This window comes from Esox lucius, chromosome 13 (assembly GCF_011004845.1).
Source record: "Esox lucius isolate fEsoLuc1 chromosome 13, fEsoLuc1.pri, whole genome shotgun sequence".
Lineage (NCBI taxonomy): Eukaryota > Metazoa > Chordata > Actinopteri > Esociformes > Esocidae > Esox > Esox lucius.
This window is the reverse complement of record NC_047581.1, coordinates 4970816-4991241: the sequence shown is the minus strand read 5'-3', so window position 1 is coordinate 4991241 and position 20426 is coordinate 4970816. Positions and strand designations below refer to the sequence as shown.

The window sequence follows — 20426 nt, the reverse complement described above, 5'->3', positions numbered from 1 at the left end:
TAATAATAACAGAAATCACCCAAATGGCCCTGATCAAAAATGTACATACCCTTGAATGTTTAACCTAGTTACAGACACACAAGGTGACACACACAGGTGAAAATGGCAATTCAAGTTTAATTTCCCACACCTGTGGCTTTTTAAATTGCAATATTAGTGTCTGTGTATAAATAGTCATTGAGTTTGTTAGCTCTCACGTGGATGCACTGAGCGGGCTAGATACTGAGCCATGGGGAGCTGAAAAGAACTGTCAAAAGACCTGCGTAATAAGGTAATGGAACTTTATAATGATGGAAAATAATATAAAAAGATATCCAAAGCCTTGCAAATCCCAGTCAGTACTGTTCAATCACTTATTAAGAAGTGGAAAATTCTGGGATATCTTTATACCAAGCCAAGGACAGGTAGACCAAGAAAGATTTCATCAAAAACTGCCAGAAAAATGGTTTGGGATACACAGAAAAACCCACAGGTAACCTCAGGAGAAATACAGGTAGCTCTTGAAAAATACATTGTGGCTGTTTCAAGGAGCACAATACGATGATACTTGAACAAAAATGAGCTGCATGGTCGAGTTGCCAGAAAGAAGCCTTTACTGCGCCAATGCCACAAAAAAGCCAAGTTACAACATGCCTGACAACACCTTGACACACCTCACATCTTCTGGCACACTGTAATATGGAGTGACGAGACCGAAATAGAACTTTATGGTCACAACCATAAGCGCTATGTTTGGAGAGGGGTCAACAAGGCCTATAGTGAACAGAATACCATCTCCACTGAGAAGCACGGTAGTGGCTCACTGATGTTTTGGGGGTGTGTGAGCTCTAAAGGCAGAGGAAAATATGTGAAAATTGATACAGCATGTTATCAGAAAATACTGGCAGACAATTAGCATTTCTATGCCCGAAAGCTGCGCATGAGACACTCTTGGACTTTCAAGCACAACAATGACCCTAAGCACAAGGCCAAGTTGACCCTCCAGTGGTTACAGCAGAAAAAGGTTCTGGAGTGGCCATCACAGTCTCCTGACCTTAATATCATCGAGCCACTCTGGGGAGATCTCAAACATGCGGTTCATGCCAGATGACTTTGCATGACCCTGAGGCATTTTGCCAAGATGAATGGGCAGCTATACCACCTGCAAGAATTCGGGGCCATATAGACAACTATTACAAATGACTGTATGCTGTCATTGATGCTAAAAGGGGCAATACACAGTATTAAGAACTAAGGATATGCTGATTTTTGAACAGGGGTCAGTTAATTTTTTTATTGTTGCCATGTTTTGTTTTATGATTTTGCCATTTGTTTCCTTGTGCACAATCTATGAGTAGAAGCACTATGATGCCAAGAAATTCAAAGTTTGAAAGCAAATGGTTCTGAATACATGGGGCATATACACCCATCAGCCTTATGAATAACACTGATAATCTCATCATCATGACACCTGTCAGTGGGTGGGATATATTAGACAGCATTCTGTCCTCTAAGTTCATATGTTAGAAGCTGGAAAAATGAGCCAGCATAAGGATTTGAGCAACTTTGAGAAGGGCCAAATTGTGATGGCTAGTTGACTGGGTGAGAGCATCTCCAAAACTGCAGCCCTTGTGGGGTGTTCCCGGTCTGCAGTGGTCAGTACCTATCAAAGGTCGTCCAAGGAAGGAAAAGTGGTGAACCGGCGACAGGGTCATGGGCAGCCAAGGTTCATTGATGCCCGTGGGGAGCGAAGGCTGTACCTCAAATTTCTGAAAAGGTTAATGCTGGTACTGATAGAAAGGTGTCAGAACACACAGTGCATCTCAGTTTGTTGCTTATGGGGCTGCGTAGCCGCAGACCACTCAAGGTGCCCATGCTGACCCCTGTTGCCGAAAGCGCCTACAATGGGCACGTGAGCATCAGAACTGGACCACAGAGCAATGGAAAAAGGTGGCCTGGTCTGATGAATCATATTTTCTTTTACATCACGTGGATTGTTTTTCTGGGAAACCTTGGGTCCTGCCATTCATGTGGATGTTACTTTCACACGTGCCATCTACCTGAGCATTGTTGCAGACCATGTGCACCCTTTCATGGCAATTGTATTCCCTGATGGCATTGGCCTCTTTCAGCAGGTTAATGTGCCCTGCCAAAAAGCAAAAATGGTTCAGGAATGGTTTGAGGAACACAACAATGAGTTCAAGGTGTTGATTTGGCCTCCAAATTCCCCAGATCTCAATCCAGTCGAGCATCTGTGGGATGTTCTGGACAAACAAGTCCGATCCATGGAGGCCCCACCTCGCAACTTATAGGACTTGAAGGATCTGCTGCTAACGTCTTGGTGCCAGATACCAGAGCAAAAGGGGGGCCTACACAATATTAGGCAGGTGGTCATAACCTTGATTGGTGTATACAGTATCTGTAAAAACATGACATGGCACAAGTACATTTCTTTGGGGATCCGTTTTGTTTTGACAGTGCCACAATCAATGGCCAAAAATCTCAGACATGACACTCCCTTTCAGGTTATGAAAAAACAGAGCACTTGTGCAAGCACCCTAGCACCCTAATTGTGGTCGAAATGGATTGAAAATGTATTTTTCACAAGATGTCGTGGCATATGGGTACGCCCACTTGGCAGGCAAAATAAAGTCTCCTTCCATTGCCCACCATTGACAACTTTTACTAGGTAAAATGACAGATCGTTGCAATTCCATTGGATGCGCTAACCGCATATATATTGTATTTGCAATCATATCTACATGTAATCATTGTAATGAATGACATGGTCTGTTTTTGTCCTTACCAATGCAATCAACTCCAATGGCCTAGCTTTACGTTAGTGAGGCTAGTTAAACCTATAGCGTTAGCTAAATTAATAAAGTTATTAAAGGAGAAAATCGAAACCAATCCAACCTTCTCCACAGCAACCTAGGCTGTCAATACTAGAATATAGTAGAGAACAGTCATTTAAACAGTAGGAATGGCTTACCTGATATTGGGAAAACGTTTTTATATACTGCTCAAAAAAATTAAGGGAACACATAATCATCACAGTATAACACCAAGTCATTTAAACTTTAGGGATATCAATCTGTGCAATTAGGAAGCATAAGTGATTGTGAATCAATGTCACATCTTTTGGTGCAAATGAAAAAGTGTCAACAGGTGCACTGGAGAGGCAATAGGACAACCCCCAAAAAGGGAATGGTTTTGGACATGGTGGCCACAGACAGTTGCTCTCTCCTTATTCTTTCTGACTGATTCTTCTCTAGTTTTGCATTTTGTTAGTGTCCTTGTCACTACTGGTAGCATGAGGCAGTACGTGCAGCCCATTCAGGCGCACAGGCAGTCGAGCTCCTCCAGGATGGCACATCCATATGTGCTGTCGCAAGAAGGTTTGCTGTGTCTCCCAGTACAGTCTCAAGAGCATGGAGGAGATACCAGGAGACGGTGATGCGATGAGAGCAGGTTCACACTGAGCACATGTGACAGATATTTTCTGAGTCTGGAGACGCCATGGTGAACGTTATGCTGCCTGTAACATTATCCAGCATGGCCGGTTTGGCAGTGGTGGGTCAGTGATGGTCTGAGGAGATGTTAGCCAACGGTACCCTGACTGCTGTTATGTACTGGGAAGAAATCATCAGACCCATAGCCAGACCTTATGGTGTTGCAGTGGGCCCTGGGTTCCTCCTGATGCAGGACAATGCCAGGCCTCATGTGGCCAGAGTATGTAGGCAGTTCCTGGATGACGAAGGCATTGATTCCATTGACTGGCCCTCACTTTACCCAGACCTGAATCCAGTTGAGAACCTCTGGGATGCTATGTATCGGTGCATCTGATGCCGCCAAGTAGCGCCAGACTGTCCAAGAGCTCACTGATGCCGTGATCCAGGTCTGGGTGGAGATCCCCCAGGACACCATCCCCCATCTCATACAGGCACGTGGGGGCCATACACACTACCGTGTCACATCATGAGTTGCCGTGATGAAACAGACTGTGATTTAAATTGTTTACTTAGATTTTCGGTGTGAGTTTGAATCCGGCCCTCAGTTGGTCAGTGATTTTGGTTTCCATTGACCATTGTTACGTCATTTTGTTCTCAACGAATTACACAATGTACAGTAAAGATTTTGTTCATCGAGACCCGATGTGTGATTTAAGTGTTCTCTTAATTTTTTTGAGCAGTGTTTTATTACCGGTACATTTGTCACAAGATTCTGTGTTATACTGGCTGCACCACACCACACTGAACACCCATAGAAGCAACGGTAGTTTAGATAAATTAGCAATCAACTTTGCATTGACAATGAAGAATTTCTTCTCCTTCACCTACCAAACAATTGCATTATTGACCCGTTCTAATAGAATGTACAGACTGCTGTCTGTACTTTTGTACACTTTTCATTTTGGTAGCAGTGTAAGGGGATGGATTCTCCACAAGGTATATGTACACATCCCCAAAGTTCAGCTCTGGCAGGTGATGTCGCTGTTTTTAACAATGTAAATAACACAGCGGGTGCTGTATATGGGATCTAAACACTCATTGGCTGTAAAAGTAGAAAAGTTGACTGGCTTGTGCAGTAGGGATAGGACGAATGAACACGAAGCTCCGAAGAACCGTTCAGTTTCCTGAGCTTTACTTTTTCAATGCAGTGTACCAGAAGCTCATTTCAAACTACAACTGCGTGCCTAAAAGGTTAATGAAATCCGGTCATTTTGAGGGTTGTCAGTAGGAGATTGAGACACGCATGCGAATGAAATGTATTTGAAAGAGCAAGTAAGTCAAGAGGGACATTAAATTGAGCTAGTTATTTGATAGTAGTCACAGAACAATAATTTGAGAGTCATACAAGAGAATAATTTAATGTTAGTTAGCTATTATTTGAGTCAAGACAAGAGTAGGTAGACAAGACAAGAGTAGGTAATTTGAGACAATTACCCTTGGAAAGGTGACTATGATTGTGTATTAAAGAGCAATGGACAATGTGTGTACGAGTGTTCATTTTGTCAACAGAAATAGTGACAATATTCATTAAATACCTATTTTTCAGTGGCAGCTAACGAGACAATAACTGACTGATTAGAAATACTTTTCATTTTGGTTGACAAAAACGAGACTCAACTAAACTGTCTTTCTGACATTAGTCTTTTTTTTTTTCATGATGTGCTTTCAGATGTCATCAAGAGACTTCTGAAAGCGCATCATCCCAATATATACGCAAAGGCAAATACCGTGGTGTGGTGCCTGGAGACGTGGCTAGGCTTATACCTTAATTCGTGATCTATGGAAACGTTTTTGAATATTATCTTTCTCCCCTCGTTCTTACATTTCAAACTGATATTTCCATCCATGTGAATTAAATTGCGCAAAACATACGCGTTTCCACTGGCCAATTACATTTCTGACATTTCATGCTTCCATTATGTGCACAACGCTGCGCTTAACATTTTAATGAATAGTCTTATTTGATATGTTTAGGCTACTTTAGGTTACTGTGGTTATAACTTTGATTGGACTAAAATGTTACTAAAGGACACAAGGACATTTCGTTAAATAAAATGCCTCACCTTTTTCGTCTTTTTGACAATATCTAGACAAAATCATTATTCAAATTATATGAATGTGACTAAAACTGAAAGATATTTTAGTATAATATAATGTGATCAATGACATCCAAAGCTTCGTTTGACCAAGTTCAGCCTTTTTTCCACCAGAAATTTCAGTTTTATTGAGATTACCCTTTTCAATGGTATTCATTATTCATTTATCATTACCATTACTTCGAATACACCGCTCCGAGCTAAGTACAATACGTCTAAATCAAATGTCATATTATATTTTGTCCAGCAGATGTCCCTGCTGTGCACTGAGTTGGAAAGCTTCAAGCTTTTTTCAAAACAAGCCTCAATGGTTCAGAAAGCCTCGGTTTCCCATCCCTATTGTGCAGTAGCTCCATAGAATTCTCAGTGTTAGCTGCCATGTTTTAACAATGTTTTGCCCGCCAGGCTGTCAAAGCAATCACGTGACTGAAAACTATGAATAAGAACCAAACTACCAACTAGTCTACCTTGGCTGGGGTAGTCTGGAGTATTGCCGTTTCCCCCTGCTGGCATGGAGTGGTATGGTGACGAGGCTGGCCCCAGGGAGGCGATCATCTCCATGACACTAGGCAGGATCATGTGACTGGGGCTCAGCGTGCGACACCGCTTCAGCGCCGGCCCGTCTGGCTCTTCTTTGATGTGAAGGTCGGGTTTGATGGGAACGGGCTTCCAGCTGCACACCGGGTCGATAGAAATCTCTTCGTACTCTGAGCTGCTTGAGACAGTTCAGAGGCAGACAAGTTAAAGGCGTGGGATTGGTTGGTCGTAGACCACACCCTATTCCCCATAGGGAACACTACAAAAGTGCACATTGTAGGAAATAGACCTTTGTTTGGGGTGCAAGTAGTGTTTTGTGGGAAATATATAGGCACAGGAATAAATAAAAAATAGAACAAAAAAAAGTTGATAACAGAGAATGGGAAAGTAATGACAGAAAGAACAGAAAGCCCAATTGATCTGGTCTAAGTCAACCCCTTACAGGGACACAGTGGTTCTTACTTGTGAATGTAGACGAGAATCCCCAGCATGTACTGGTCCACTTCAAGGCCCTCCAGCAGAGCCGTCTTACTGCAAAAGGAAAGTACAGAACGGTGAGGCGTCGGGCCATTTCAACTGTGCCAAGTCGTTACAGACATCAGGGCGTAGTGGGGCCTTCTACAATTCTTACATACTTGCACACAGGACAGCGCCAGGTTCCTCGCTCACAGTTCAGCTGCAGGTAGGACTCCAGGTCGAAGCACTACAGCCGGGCAGAGATGGAAGGAGAACGAGAAAATCCTCAAAAACAGCAAGAAACAATAGGCAGTTGTGCAGGCGGATGGCTCCGGTGTGTGGCTTCCTTAGTAGACGGACATGATGCCTTATTTGTAGCTCACTCCCTTTGGTTGGGGCTTTGGTTAAAAGTGTTGAACTATGCCGGGGCTTTGGTTAAAAGTGTTGAACTATGCCGGGGCTTTGGTTAAAAGTGTTGAACTATGCCGGGGCTTTGGTTAAAAGTGGTGAACTATGCCGGGGCTTTGGTTAAAAGTGGTGAACTATTTGGGGAATATGGTGTTATTTCCACCACTGTGCTGTCCTTTATGAAGGGGGGTGCTAACCTGTATGTGTCTGCAGTCATGGCCCCGTGCTGGCAGCTGGATGCGCCGGAAGGTGATGGGGCACTTCAAGGAAACCCGGATGGCTGTCTGCTCCACGCCGTCCTCCCCGTTCAGCCCCGGCGTCCCTGGGATGGTGCCGCTGCTGAAGTTCCTCTTGACTGCGGTGGTGAGGCATGGCGGAGCGAGCGGGGGGAGGGAGTAAATGTGAAGACATTAGAGCAACCAAAAACGCCAGGATCTATATTCAATTACCAGTACGGCAACTCGTAAAAAACTGGATGCACACAGTACTGTGAGTCTCTTTGGATATAATAGTCTGATAAAATGATAGCGTGTGTGTAAATCATTTAGCAGGTGCTTTAATCCTGAGCAATTAAGACTGTTGAGTTATTGCGATTAGATGCCTTGTTTAAAGGCACAACAACAGATTGCCTGTTGGGGATTTGAAGCAGCGGCTTCACATTCACTGTCCCTATGCCCTCATCACTGGGCTACCTGACAGAGCATGGTGAATAGTAGGCTCCACTGCCTCGCTACTCACTCTTGGTGACGCAGTGCTCCGCTGGTAGAAGCCTCTTCTTCATCAAGCCCTGCAGCACTGAGCGCACCGACGGCCTGTGGACCAGCTGCAGCACAAACAGGTGAGACTGCAGGGGAGGGAGACCAAGAGAGGACGGAGAGTTAAAGAGACAGAATGACAGGGAGACCAAGAGAGGACGGAGAGTTAAAGAGACAGAATGACAGGGAGACCGAGAGAGAACGGAGAGTTAAAGAGACAGAATGACAGGGAGACCGAGAGAGAACGGAGAGTTAAAGAGACAGAATGACAGGGAGACCGAGAGAGAACGGAGAGTTAAAGAGACAGAATGACAGGGAGACCGAGAGAGAACGGAGAGTTAAAGAGACAGAATGACAGGGAGACCGAGAGAGAACGGAGAGTTAAAGAGACAGAATGACAGGGAGACCGAGAGAGAACGGAGAGTTAAAGAGACAGAATGACAGTGAGACCGAGAGAGAACGGAAAGTTAAAGAGACAGAATGACAGGGACAGAGAGACAGAGAAAGGACATGTTGAGAAACAAACATGTTTAGGTGTGATGATCAGAGCAACGATGTGTGGTGCAGGACACTCACGCAGCAGCAGGCCGTGACTGTGATCTGGATGGTGTTCCTCCCGGGCTGACACACTTGTTTCAGGTATAGGGGTTTGTGGGACGTCTTGTTGTCGCCGCGCTGGATGGTGAGGGGCGTTGCATTGACGCTCACCTGCACTGACGCCGGCCAGTTGGTGTTCATCTGACGGTCCTCGTGGTGGTAGCACTTAAACTGGAGCTCCAGGTCCGGCCTGGGCAGGGTCACACATAAACACACCTCTAGAAGAGCCAAACTATCAATTAAAGCGCCAAAAGTTGTTGTATAAGGCACAATGGGTGTGGTTTGCGGCCAAGCACTTAGTGTGTTATACGTACAATTCATCGCAAACCTCCTTACTGTATTAAACCGATTCCCAATGTCGAATAATACATTTAAAATAAATTGGGACCAGTGGTGTACATACTCAAATACCGTGGCTTTCCTGCAATTGTGCATAACATGGCATACTCTATTGCTATAAACCGGGTTTTGAATCCTGAATTCTGGTAAGTGCTATAGCCAGGGACTCCGTATCACCAAGGCAATTGTGCATAAGAACAGCTCTTAGCCATGGTATATCGGCAATATACCACACCTCCTCATATCTTATTGGTTAAGTATAGTTTTGTAATACGAAAAGGTAGGGAGGAAAAATGAAAGACAGGGAGCAGAGTAAAGTGAAAGGCAGGGAGCAGAGTTCACACCTTATCATGAGGGTCTTGTAGACTGAGTCGCGGAGCTGGAAGACGTGGTTGCTGACGGCCAGATTGTGCTCCAGGCGGAAGGGCTCCAGCACCACGCCATCTCGCACAGGGAATGTCAGTCGCAGGTCGTCACTGGGGTTACCTGTGGAAAGGCATGTCAGAAAGATTAGCCGTCGTTGTCTTGTTCTTGGGGGGGTCATGCGGCTATGTATACGAGTCACGTTTGGGTTTACCTGTAGGGGGGGGTGGTGGAAGGGAGCTCATGTTTGGCTTGACGTCAGGCAGGAAGGAGGGCTTGACGTCGTGGCCTGGGGACATGTAGGGCGGCACTGCTGAGCCTGGAGTTATGGGAGGGGTGGGGTTTCCAGGAAGGGGAGAGCTCGGGTAGCCAGGCATTGCCCTGCCCGGCTGGGAGACAAAAATGTAGGGAGGGTGTTAATGTTGCGGTGCTTGGAAGACTAAAAATACCAACAATGTATTGTGTTCTGAGACTCCTTTATTTGAGGCCCAGCATATCAATCTGCAAAGAACTGGTTTGATCCCCAGATTCGTTTGTGATGCTGAACAGAACAGGAACCAGGATGCGCAGAGACATGGAGGTAGAACGATAGAGGTGTGAACTAGAAGCTCACCCCGCTGCCTGCAACCTGGTTGAAGGTGTTGTAAGTTCCGCCAGCACCTCCACCCGCTATCGCGTTCAGAGGGTTGCCTTGACCGTTGAAGGGTTCCGGCTGAAAGACGAAGTGCACCGACAGGACTGCTCAGTACTCCAGTTTGGTCATCAAGACAGAAGCCAGCTCAAACACACCGAAGGATAGACTGAGGCTTAAGGAGCCGACAGAAAGTTACAGTGTGGACCCAGGGAAGCGTTCATTACCTTGTAGTACTGTCCCGGGTTCACCGGCCCTAAGGGGTACTGGCTCATGTTGCCTTGTTGCATGGGCATCTTGTGGCCTTGGTAAGAAGGGGAGGTGGCAGAGCGCTGGGGCCCCGGGCCCCCATGGTACTGCATGGGCTGCCCAGGGCCAGCCATGCCTGGACCATACTGAAAACCCTGAGAGAATGACACAAAATGACATTTTTTATAGTTTATTTGGGATTAGTGTTTCCTGACTGGTTTTGACAGTGTAACAACAAACTATGTTACAGCCAACACAATATCAAGTTTGATAAAATGATCTGCAACTATGGATGTACGCTAATTCCTCCATGCTAGTTTGATAAAATTATCTACAACTAAGGATGTACGCTAATTCCTCCATGCTAGGCACTATATGTTGAACTCATGGTGGTCAAGTTGTTTAAGCCGCTGTATCTGGTGAACATATGCAATGGCAGCATGGGTCAGCATCACTCCTCTTTCAACAAAAAACTCCCCTGAATCTTTCCCTCACTTTCTTGTTAAATAAAGCCTAAATGTTCTACCCCAAATATGGTTAAACGTATAGCTGTCAATTTTTCCTAATCTTGCAGAAGTTCTTATCCAGAGTGTACACTTTTGTTCTATAATAATTTGTGCGGGTACACCTTGCACGAGGAGAGACCCACCTCGCTGTATGGCCGTTTGAGTCCCTGCTGCGGTCGAGGGTGGCCCTGCTGAGCCCCGGGGTAGCCTGGGTGCTGGGGAAGCCTCTGTCCCTGAGGGGCCCCGTACATTTGTCCCATGGATGGTGGACGAGTGGGTCCCATCCCGGCCGGAGACATGCCAGGGGGACCTCTCGGACCCGGGTGTTGCATAAACTGGCTGTTGTAGCCCGGTGCGCCTCCCATCTGAAAAAAGTCCTGGAGGTTAACATGGACCAAACAATGGGAGATGAAACAAACAGAATTTACTTTGATGTCTTACTTTAATGATCTTTAAAAAATCAGTGATGTGCCTGATTAAATAAGATGTTGCAAAGAAATTCCCCCTGTGCAACATGACATAAGCCGTTATCTCCACAGACAGCCAGCAGGGGGTGCCGAAATTCATCAGACCTCACATGAGGCCACCATTTTGGTTGGATTTCTCATAGTAAGTAAGGCAAATTCTATAAGCCATTTTTTATTCAACCCCTGGTTTGTTTTTATCCTGAAATATTAAGTACTACTATAGACGAAACTAGTGTACAACAGAACTAGTGCTGGTAAGATATGTCCCTATTGGAGACCCCGTTCCACCATCTATTTCCAGAGCTTTCTCTCCGTCATAAATCTTCATCTACATTTCTAATTTGTACACGTAAAAAGAATGTACCTGGCCATAGTTCATCTCTTGATTCTGTTTCTCTTGTATGGCGGCAACTGTAGCCGTAGCGGTGGCTGTTGCAGTGGCAGCCGCTGCCGCCACTGCTGCTGCCGCCGCAGCCTGGGTGAAGTCGGTTTGAGGGCGCACACCATGAGGAGGCATGCCCATAGACCCCCCTCCATTATTGGGGTAACTGGGGGGTAGAGCAGGGAAATGGTGGTTTGAAAAAAAGACCAACCTAAAAATACTACTAGTGAAGTATATGAAGATTGGACGATACTCCACAGCTGGCTCAATAATGATATCCCAACACAATTGGGTCAAGATGGATTAAAGCAGTGGCTTATGATGGCCCAACACCCTACAGTTGGTGGATGCTTTGCATTCTTAAAAAAAAAAAAAGAAAGTGTTATGGTGAATGCTGATTAATGTCAACCTGAATGTGAACATTTGTGTAACAAAAAAAGTGTTGACCTAATCCTAACCCTACAGCAGTAAAACACCATTGAGCAACCCAAGTTTATAGGAAAGTCAGAGTTGGGATTTAATGTGTAAAAGGTTAACGATAACAGCCAACCGAACAGAATATCCAGACTTCACATTCTCCAGTAGTGATGTCAACACCAACCTGTGTGTGTGGGGCTTTGCCTTCAAATCTCTCTGAGTGGGCTAAGACAAAACACCTGTGTCTGTCGGCCCGTTGCTTACCTGGCCCCGTAGCCGGGCCCAGCCGGATATCCCCCGTTGCCCCTCCCGTACATATTCTGCTGCATGTATCCCTTGTTGGGTTCCGGGTAGCCCTGTTGACCCATGAACTGCTGGCCCATCCCGGGGCTGTTGCCGGGCATCATGTGGCCCCCGCCCGAGTTCCCACCGGGTCCCATTGGGTTCCCGCCCAGGCCCTGAGAGAGGGAGGTAAAACGAAAAAGGCCTACAGTTACGTAATAGTCAAATGTGTGCAGTAATGCTAGCATGAGCCATAGTCAACAGTAGTGCATGACAAAGGGAACATGGCACCATTTGGGGATGAGGCCGTAATGTTCGTTTATTTCATGGGGTCAAGGGCCAATCCATACCTGGCTGGGCGAAGGATTGGTCACCCCCCACACAGTGGTCACCACAGACAAGGAGCCTGCCGGCTGATTGGAGCCTTGCTGCCAGGAGGTGGGGTCATAAGGGTAGGAGCCGTCACTGCGGAAGAGGAGAGAAAGAAAGGTTACTGACTGGAGAACTGGGTTATAAAAGTTTCCTCCATTACGCTTAAGGGACCTCCTCTGTGGGTGGATAAGACTTAGACGAGTTTAGGAGGGATATAACGACAGACAATTATGCATGTAAGAACATCGTGCCTGGGGTTTCTGGTTTTGCCACAGCACGCGCATGTTGAAAATCTGTGCTGGGCACATGTGCCTTCGATTTACTCTGTGGATTGGCCTTTGTCAGTCACATGACCACACCGCACTGCAATATGTCTCCATGGAGACGATGCCGTCACTTAGATACGGGTAAAAAAGCAGCAGCGTCAAGAGAGAAGTTGCATGTGTGTGTGTGTGTGTGTGTGTGTGTGTGTGTGTGTGTGTGTGTGTGCGCATTTGTATGTGTGTGAGAGAGAGCCTCGTACTGGATAAATCAGGACTGCTCTAGTTACTCCTGTTGGCTTTCCAAAATTAGCCTCGCAGCGCACATCTTTGTTGAGTCTGACACACTGGTGTGCCTTGTGAGCACTAGAGTCTTAGCTCAACCAAGCACAGACATACTCGGGCATCCGTATAGACCCAGCGGGAGTGTTAAGCTGGGGTTACACGACTTCACACACGATTTGAGTTGACATTAGTTCAAGCAACTTTGAAGGAACTCAAATGCAGCTGAAGTTGCATGCAACAGTCACATTTAAGCTGCTACTTTTGTCAGAAAAATTCTATATGGGCTGGTTTCCAATTCTTTCCAATTTCATGGTGTCCAATTTGTGATTGTGGCCTTGGCTCATCGCAGCAACTCCCAGTGAGCTAGAGATGGAAGATAGGGAGGGGTATCCTCTGAAGCACATCCTGCCAACCCATTATGCTCCTTATCACACTGCTAGCACAACCAGGAAGTAGGCTGGAACCAACACGCCTTAAGGAGAACATTTAAATTGGTACTGACCACAAATGAGCTTGCAGACCCCCAACCAGCCACAAGTAGTCACTAGGGCGCAGCGTAGCAAGGCAACTCTCATCAATCCAGTGGCTATTTGTTTGGCAAACACCATCACATGCTCTACAAGAAAACAAAAAACACACCCTCTTCCTAGTACAACATAAGAGCTAACTGAAGGAATACTGAAGTTTCTATTTTTTCCAGATGGTCTCCTTATGTAGTTATATATCTTTGGTGATCTTAATTGCTGATCTTAAAAACTAAAACAATTTCTGAAAAGTAAATAGGAAAATATATTTTATAATAACTGGAATTTGGACATAATGCCTACTCTACAAACTCTCGATAGCAGGAATGAAACTGTTGGTTTTAATGTTTTTATTAGGCAACAAGGACAGTGGCCCATTTCTCAGAACCCGTTTCCACCCACAGATGACAGAGCTGTTGAGACCCGGGCAGACGTCATGCTTACTCACTCTGAGCACCAAACCAGTCATATGTGAAAACAGATTCAACTCCTACACACAGGCGGAAAGCCAAAGAACACCCTTTTACCTGGAAAAACAAAGTAGGGCGCTATACAGGGAAGCTCACAAATCCCTACAACATAGAACATCAAGGTGATGTGTAGTAGATTTCATAGGCTTAAGTGTTCATCCCTCTAGAACGGTTTCATATTTTTTTGCTTTACAAAGTATAGTTGAAATTAATATAATTGTGCTTTTTTGTGATCTACACAAAATATTCTATAAATGTCAAATTGAAAATGTTATTCTACAAATAAATGAAATATGCACAGCTAACATAAATCACTTTTCAATTAATTAAGGCAAAATTAAATTAATGAAAAAGTGACTTCTATAATTTAAAAGGAAAAGTTCATCCAAAAATCATATTTGGGTAAAAGTCCACTTACCCGGAGTTGTTCCTGAAGGCACATAGTGATTTTTTAAAAACAATCCATTATTCACCCCTCCAAGAACTGCCACCCCTCCAAGAACTGCCACCTTAACGTGGTGGAGGGGTTTGAGTACCCGAGTGACCCTAGGAGCTATGTTGTCTGGGGCTATATGCCCCTGGTAGGGTCTCCCAAGGCAAACAGGTCTTAGGCGACGGGTCAGACTAAGAGCGGTTCAAAACCCCCTTAATGAAGAATAACATTTTGAGTACCGTGACGTCGCCCGGTATGGCGCAGCCGGGGCCCCACCCTGGAGCCAGGCCCGGGGTTGGGGCTAGTATGCGAGCGCCTGGTGGCCGGGCCTTCCCCCATGGGGCCCGGCCGGGCTCAGCCCGAACGGGCGACGTGGGGCCGCCCTCCCGTGGGCTCACCACCCACAGGAGGGACCATAAGGGGCCGGTGCGAAGAGGATCGGGCGGCAGTCGAAGGCAGGGGCCTAGACAACCCGATCTCTGGACACGGAAACTGGCTCTAGAGCTAGAGGAAGTGTCTGGGGAGAGGGAAGTCTGGGCATCCCTGCTTAGACTGCTGCCCCCGCGACCCGGCCCCGGATGAAGCGGAAGAAGATGGATGGATGGAATCCATTATTCAGCTCTGACCCATTGGAAACCAAATACCAAAGCTGCATTACAAGCGGAAAACTACTCTAAAACACTACAAACTAAGACCAGTGCTGTTGTTTACCTTAAATAACATATGTATTATATCTGACTCTGAAAACGACCAGGAAGAATACTTTTTTGCTAATAATAATAATAATGCTATTTACGGACTGGGACAGAGCTGAATAATGGATTGTAAAAAAAATTATAAAAAAAGACTAAATGCCTTCGGGAACAACTCAGTAAGTGGTTTTTGGACTAACTATATGATTTTTGGACTAACTATGCCTTTAAATTGACTTAGTGTGAAATAGGTTTTTACATATATTTTTGACTGACTATCCTTTCTTCTATCCCCAAGTGAATTAGTAAGTTTCCTCAACATTTTGACTGGAACTGTACATCTGTAAAGTTCCTCAATCAGGTTGTCACGTTCCCCCTTCAATAATCACCAGGCGCACCTGTTTTGTGTTAGGATAATTTGTTCAGGTATATGTCCGTTAGTTGGTTAGGTAGGGGTTGTGGGTTATTGTATGTCTGTTGGTTGGTTAGGTATGGGTTGTGGGTTATTGTTTGTCTGTTGGTTAGGTAGGGGTTGTGGGTTATTGTATGTTGGCACTGTTCTGCTTTGGTTTATGTCAGGGATTCTCTATATGTTAACACATCGTTTTGGAACACGGTTAGACCCTGCTCTATGGCCCTGTTGGGCATGTTTTCTTGTTTTACTGGGTTTACTGTTGCCCATTGGTCGTCTCTCCCTTCCACAAGTCTAGGACGGGGCCACATCCAGTTGCCAGGGGTTTCTGCTCCAACTAAGCCTGTACGTCTCCACCACCGCTCCCACGGCGACAGGGCGCAAGAAGGTGTCTGCCCTCTCCGGTCACCTCTGGAGTGGGCTAACTCCATCTGAAGAGACAGCAGCTCCGTCTTTGAGGACTATGAGGTGTTCACCAACCTGTTCTCCTCTGTGTTTGACCATCCTCCAGAGGGCAGGGATGCGGGTGTACGTCAGTTCCACCTTCGGCAGGGCACCCGGATTGCGAGTGAGTTCACATTGGAGTTCCGCACCCTGGCCGCGGGGTCTGGATGGAACAAGCGCGCACTCGTGGTGCAGCCTGCGGGAGGATGTCTAGCGGGAGCTGGCATGCCGTGACACCACGCTCGGTTTCGACCAGCTGGTGGACGTGGCCATCTGGCTGGACAGCCTCCTGCAGGTAAGAGGGCACATTGGAGGTGCCGCGCTCGTTTCCGTCCACCCCACCCAGCTGGGGTTGTGCCCATGGAAATGGGCGGTATGGGAGTCAGAGGAGGCAGAGAGGGGACCCGGGAGGCGCTGGGAGCGGTGCACCTTCTGTGCCACCTGCTCCTTTTGGGTTTGGGCAGCAGCAGCTCGAAGCACTCATGCACCATCCCCGGTACGGTCCTCAACCCCTCTCTCTACCACACAAGTTCTTATTCCAGTATTTTCCCCTGGGTTTCCTAGCTCCACTCTGCTTAAGGCCCTCATAGATTTGGGGGCAGCGGGGAATTTCATATCATACCACTAACCAGGCTAAAACAGCCACTGCCGTTCATGCCTTGGACGGTGGAGGGGTTGAGGGTCAGGGTTAGCGCGTCAGACCACCATTCCAGTCACCATGACAACCCTACACACCCAGACCCAACAGATCTTGTTCTGTTTCAGACATTCCCTCCAGTCACGTAGAGTTAGGGCTTCCCTGGTTGTCTGTGCATAACACTTCTGTGTCTTGGCCCCGTAGGTCCATCGAGGGGTGGTCGCATGAGTGTCTGGGAAGGTGTGTGCCAGTTTCGCTGACTGCCACCACAGTGGAAAGTCCAGACAGTGCCTCCGACATTCCCATTCCAATTGAATTGTCGCATACCTTCTCTATATCCAAGGCTACCAAATGACCAACCCATCAGCCCTGGGATTGTGCCATTGACCTCCTACCGGGTTCCGTGCTGCCCAGGGGTCATGTGTATCCCTACTGCATGCGGTACTGAGGCTATGGAAACATACACCCCTCCTCTTCACCTGCATCCTCAAGTTTCTTTTTTGTGAAGAACAAGAATGGAGGTCAGTGCCCACGCATAGATAAGCATGCCCTTAACAAAATCCCTGTCCGTTACACATAACCACTCCCTCTCATTTCCTTGTTGGTGGAATCTATGCATAGTGTGTGCTTCCTCACAAAACTAGATCTCAGGAGTGTCTTCAATCTTGTGTGTATACAAGAGGGAGACGTGCATAAAACAGTGTTTAGCACCAAGACTGGCCACTATGAATAACTCCATCAGTTTTCCAAGCATTCGTTAATGAGATCTTCAGTGAGATGATTGGTTGTGGTGTCGTAGTGTACATCGATGACATCTTGGTGTACACAGCCACACGCAATCAGAATTTTGCTCTGGTCCATCGGGTGCTTGAAAGGCTGCTGAAGTATGACTTATTTTGATTCACTTGTCACCCCAAATGTTCCAGTATACTCTGTTTCTGTTAAGAAAAGGTACATTAATGAGAGTACCAATGCTCAGTTTATTGAAGCCATAGCTATCTCTCCAACAATAAGTGCTGACTCAGTTGATGTACTCCTGGATAATCTTAATGCCCAAATATTGAATGTCTTGGATTGTGTTGCACTGGTAAATGTAAAGAAAACTATGAGCAAACAGAAAGCACCATGGAGGACCACCATGATGGTAAGCGTCCTGAAAAGAGAATGTAGGAAAGCGTAACGTAAGTGGAGGAAAACTAAACTTCAAATTCACTATGACATCTATAAACAAAGCCTTGGTAGCTTCAACTATGAGTTACGCAGGGCCAGACAGCAACATTTATCAGCAATATAAACAGCAATAAATAATAATACCCACACTCTATATGTCATGGTCGACAAGCTTACAAACCTAATAAAGCAGATATCATCAGAACTCATGTCCACTGTGAAATGAAATGAATTTGCGTGTTTCTTTAGTGAAAAAATTATAAGTATTAGACGGAACATCTGAACAACACAGTCTAACAAGGACTCTGTACCGTCACCACGACATTACTTGGTTATTATGTTGCATTTTAATACAATTGATCAAAAATCCCTAGAAGAAACAGTTCGACATCTTAAAGCTTCCACTTGCTGTCTCGACACACTGCCATCAGACTTTAAAAAAATGTTTTAACTCTATAAGAATGGACCTACAGCAAATAGTTAATAGCTCTCTGCAATCAGGCATTTTCCCAACGTCAGCTGCCATTAAGCCCCTATTAAAAAAGAGAACACTGGATGCATCTATATTGAACAACTATAGACCTGTATCAAATCTACCTTTTATAGCCAAGAAGGTTGTCTTCAATCAACTCAGAAATTTTGTGACCTCAAGCGGTCTTTTAGACAAATTTCATTCAGGTTTCCGACCTCACCACAGTACTGAAACGGCCCTGATTAAAGTTTTAAATGATATACCCTGAATACTGATTCTGATAAAATAACAGTTCTGGTTCTATTAGATCTCAGTGCAGCATTTGACACTGTAGATCATAGGACACTTATAGATAGGGTGGAAAATTGGACAGTCCTTGATTGGTTCAGATCTTATCTAGATACCGGAGTTATTTTGTCACCATTGATAATCATGAATCTGATAGGGTGGCTTTGACATGAGTTCCACAGGGATCAGATCTCGGACCGCTTCTGTTCAAACTATGCTACCTCTGTGCCAAATTCTACAGAACAACAACATTAACTACATTAACCACAGCTATGCTGATGATACTCAAATATATATGGCTCTCTCTCTCTCATATGACAACAGCTCAATAGACTCTGTGTCACTGTATAGAGCACATAAATACCTGGATGAATCAAAATTGTGTACAATTAAACCAAGATAAAACAGAGATGATTATGTTTGGCAACAAAAATATAAGAACAAGTATTAGTAAAGAGCTGGATTCTCAGGCCCTTAAAACCAGGGATCAAGTGCATAATCTTGGTGTTCTGATAGACTTAGACCTCACATTTAACAGTCATATCAAAGCGGTCACCAAAACAGCATTCTATCATTGAAAAAATATAGCCAGAATCAAAGGCTTGTCCCAAAAAGACCAAGAGAAGTTAATCCATGCTTTTATCTCTAGTAGTGTTGACTACTGTAATGGCCTCTTAACTGGACTCCTGAAAAAGACTGTAAAACAACTGCAGCTCATTCAGAATGCTGCTGCTAGAATGTTAACCAAGACCAAGAGAACAGAGCACATTACTCCGGTTCTTAAATCTTTCCATTGGCTTCCAGTCAGTTACAGAATAGATTTCAAAGTGGTGCTTTTAGTTTATAAATCTCTGAATGGTTTAGGAACCAAAGACATTTCTGTTATGTTTGCAGAATATAAACTGAGCAGGGCCCTTAGATCCATGAACACAGGTCAGCTAGTAGAGCCCAGAGTCCAAACTAAACATGGAGAAGTTACGTTTAGCACTTACGCTGTACAAAACTGGAATAAACTACCACAAGGTCTTAGACATGCCCCAAACTTATACATTTTTAAATCCAGGTTAAAAACACTTCTCTTCTCATGTGCCTATGACTGAGCACTTAAACTTAACCACAGTTTAGCCTTATAGCTTCCTATGTTTTTATCCCATTTTAATCCTTATATGCTTTCTTATTGTATTTTTTTCCTATTATGATCTATTCATTTGCTTTGATGTTTTAATTTGAGTATTTGATTTATGTTATTGTACTTTCATACATTTTTCTTTGTAAAGCACATTTAATTGCTTCCATGTATGAATTGTGCTATATAAATAAAATTGGTTGCTTATACGTCAAGGCTGAGAAGTGCCTTTTCTTCCAGCATTCAGTTTCCTTCCTGGGATACCGCATCTCTGCAACAGGGGTGGAGATGGAGGGGGACCGCATTGAAGCCATGCATAATTAGTTGACCCTGACCACGGTGAAGGCAGTACAGCGGTTCCTTGATTTTGCAAATTATTTTGGTTTTGGCAAGGTTGCGGCACAGATTACCTCCCTGATGAAAGGGGGCCAGCTAGGCTATATTGGACCCCCGAGGTGGACAAGGCATTCACCTCACTCAAGGCGCTGTTCTCCTCTGCGCCTGTGTTGGCTCACCTTTATCCGTCGTTGCCGTTCGTGGTAGTGGTAGATGTGCCTGAGAACAAGGAAGGGCCGGTTCTATCACAATGGTCAGTCACACCTCCCAAGCTCCAACGCTGAGCTTTCTTTTCGAGGAAGCTGACGCCGAACAGAATTAGGACATTGGTGATCATGAGCTGTTGGCTGTCACCAAGGCCCTCAAGACTTTTTCTGGTGTTATTGGAGACTTTTGAAGAGTCTGATATGAAAGCCCATATCGTTCTTACTCTTCTTAACGAGCAGCATGTGCTGCTGTGGGCCCCTCCCCCGTCCCAAAGCACTCACAGGCGTTCCAGTCCTCACGCAGCAGTCCCTCCCAGCTGCAG

General features: G+C 45.4%; 1 protein-coding gene across 6 annotated transcripts in view; it reads right to left on the bottom strand.

The window, feature by feature from the left end:
* Positions 1-20426, bottom strand: part of LOC105014043 (zinc finger MIZ domain-containing protein 2) — a 57610-nt gene that overhangs the window by 4101 nt on the left and 33083 nt on the right. For 5 of the 6 annotated variants that reach the window (XM_010876015.4, XM_010876018.3, XM_010876016.4 and 2 more), the window contains exons 3-16: positions 12327-12441; positions 11959-12152; positions 11260-11443; positions 10572-10793; positions 9901-10077; positions 9656-9754; positions 9257-9431; positions 9024-9165; positions 8320-8530; positions 7727-7832; positions 7186-7343; positions 6760-6827; positions 6587-6655; positions 6055-6302 (exon numbers count right to left, since the gene is read on the bottom strand). In XM_010876015.4, coding sequence (XP_010874317.1) covers positions 6055-6302; positions 6587-6655; positions 6760-6827; positions 7186-7343; positions 7727-7832; positions 8320-8530; positions 9024-9165; positions 9257-9431; positions 9656-9754; positions 9901-10077; positions 10572-10793; positions 11260-11443; positions 11959-12152; positions 12327-12441 — 2168 coding nt within the window. The remainder of the gene's footprint in view (positions 1-6054; positions 6303-6586; positions 6656-6759; positions 6828-7185; positions 7344-7726; positions 7833-8319; positions 8531-9023; positions 9166-9256; positions 9432-9655; positions 9755-9900; positions 10078-10571; positions 10794-11259; positions 11444-11958; positions 12153-12326; positions 12442-20426) is intronic. The other variant, XM_010876021.4, reaches the window with a different exon arrangement.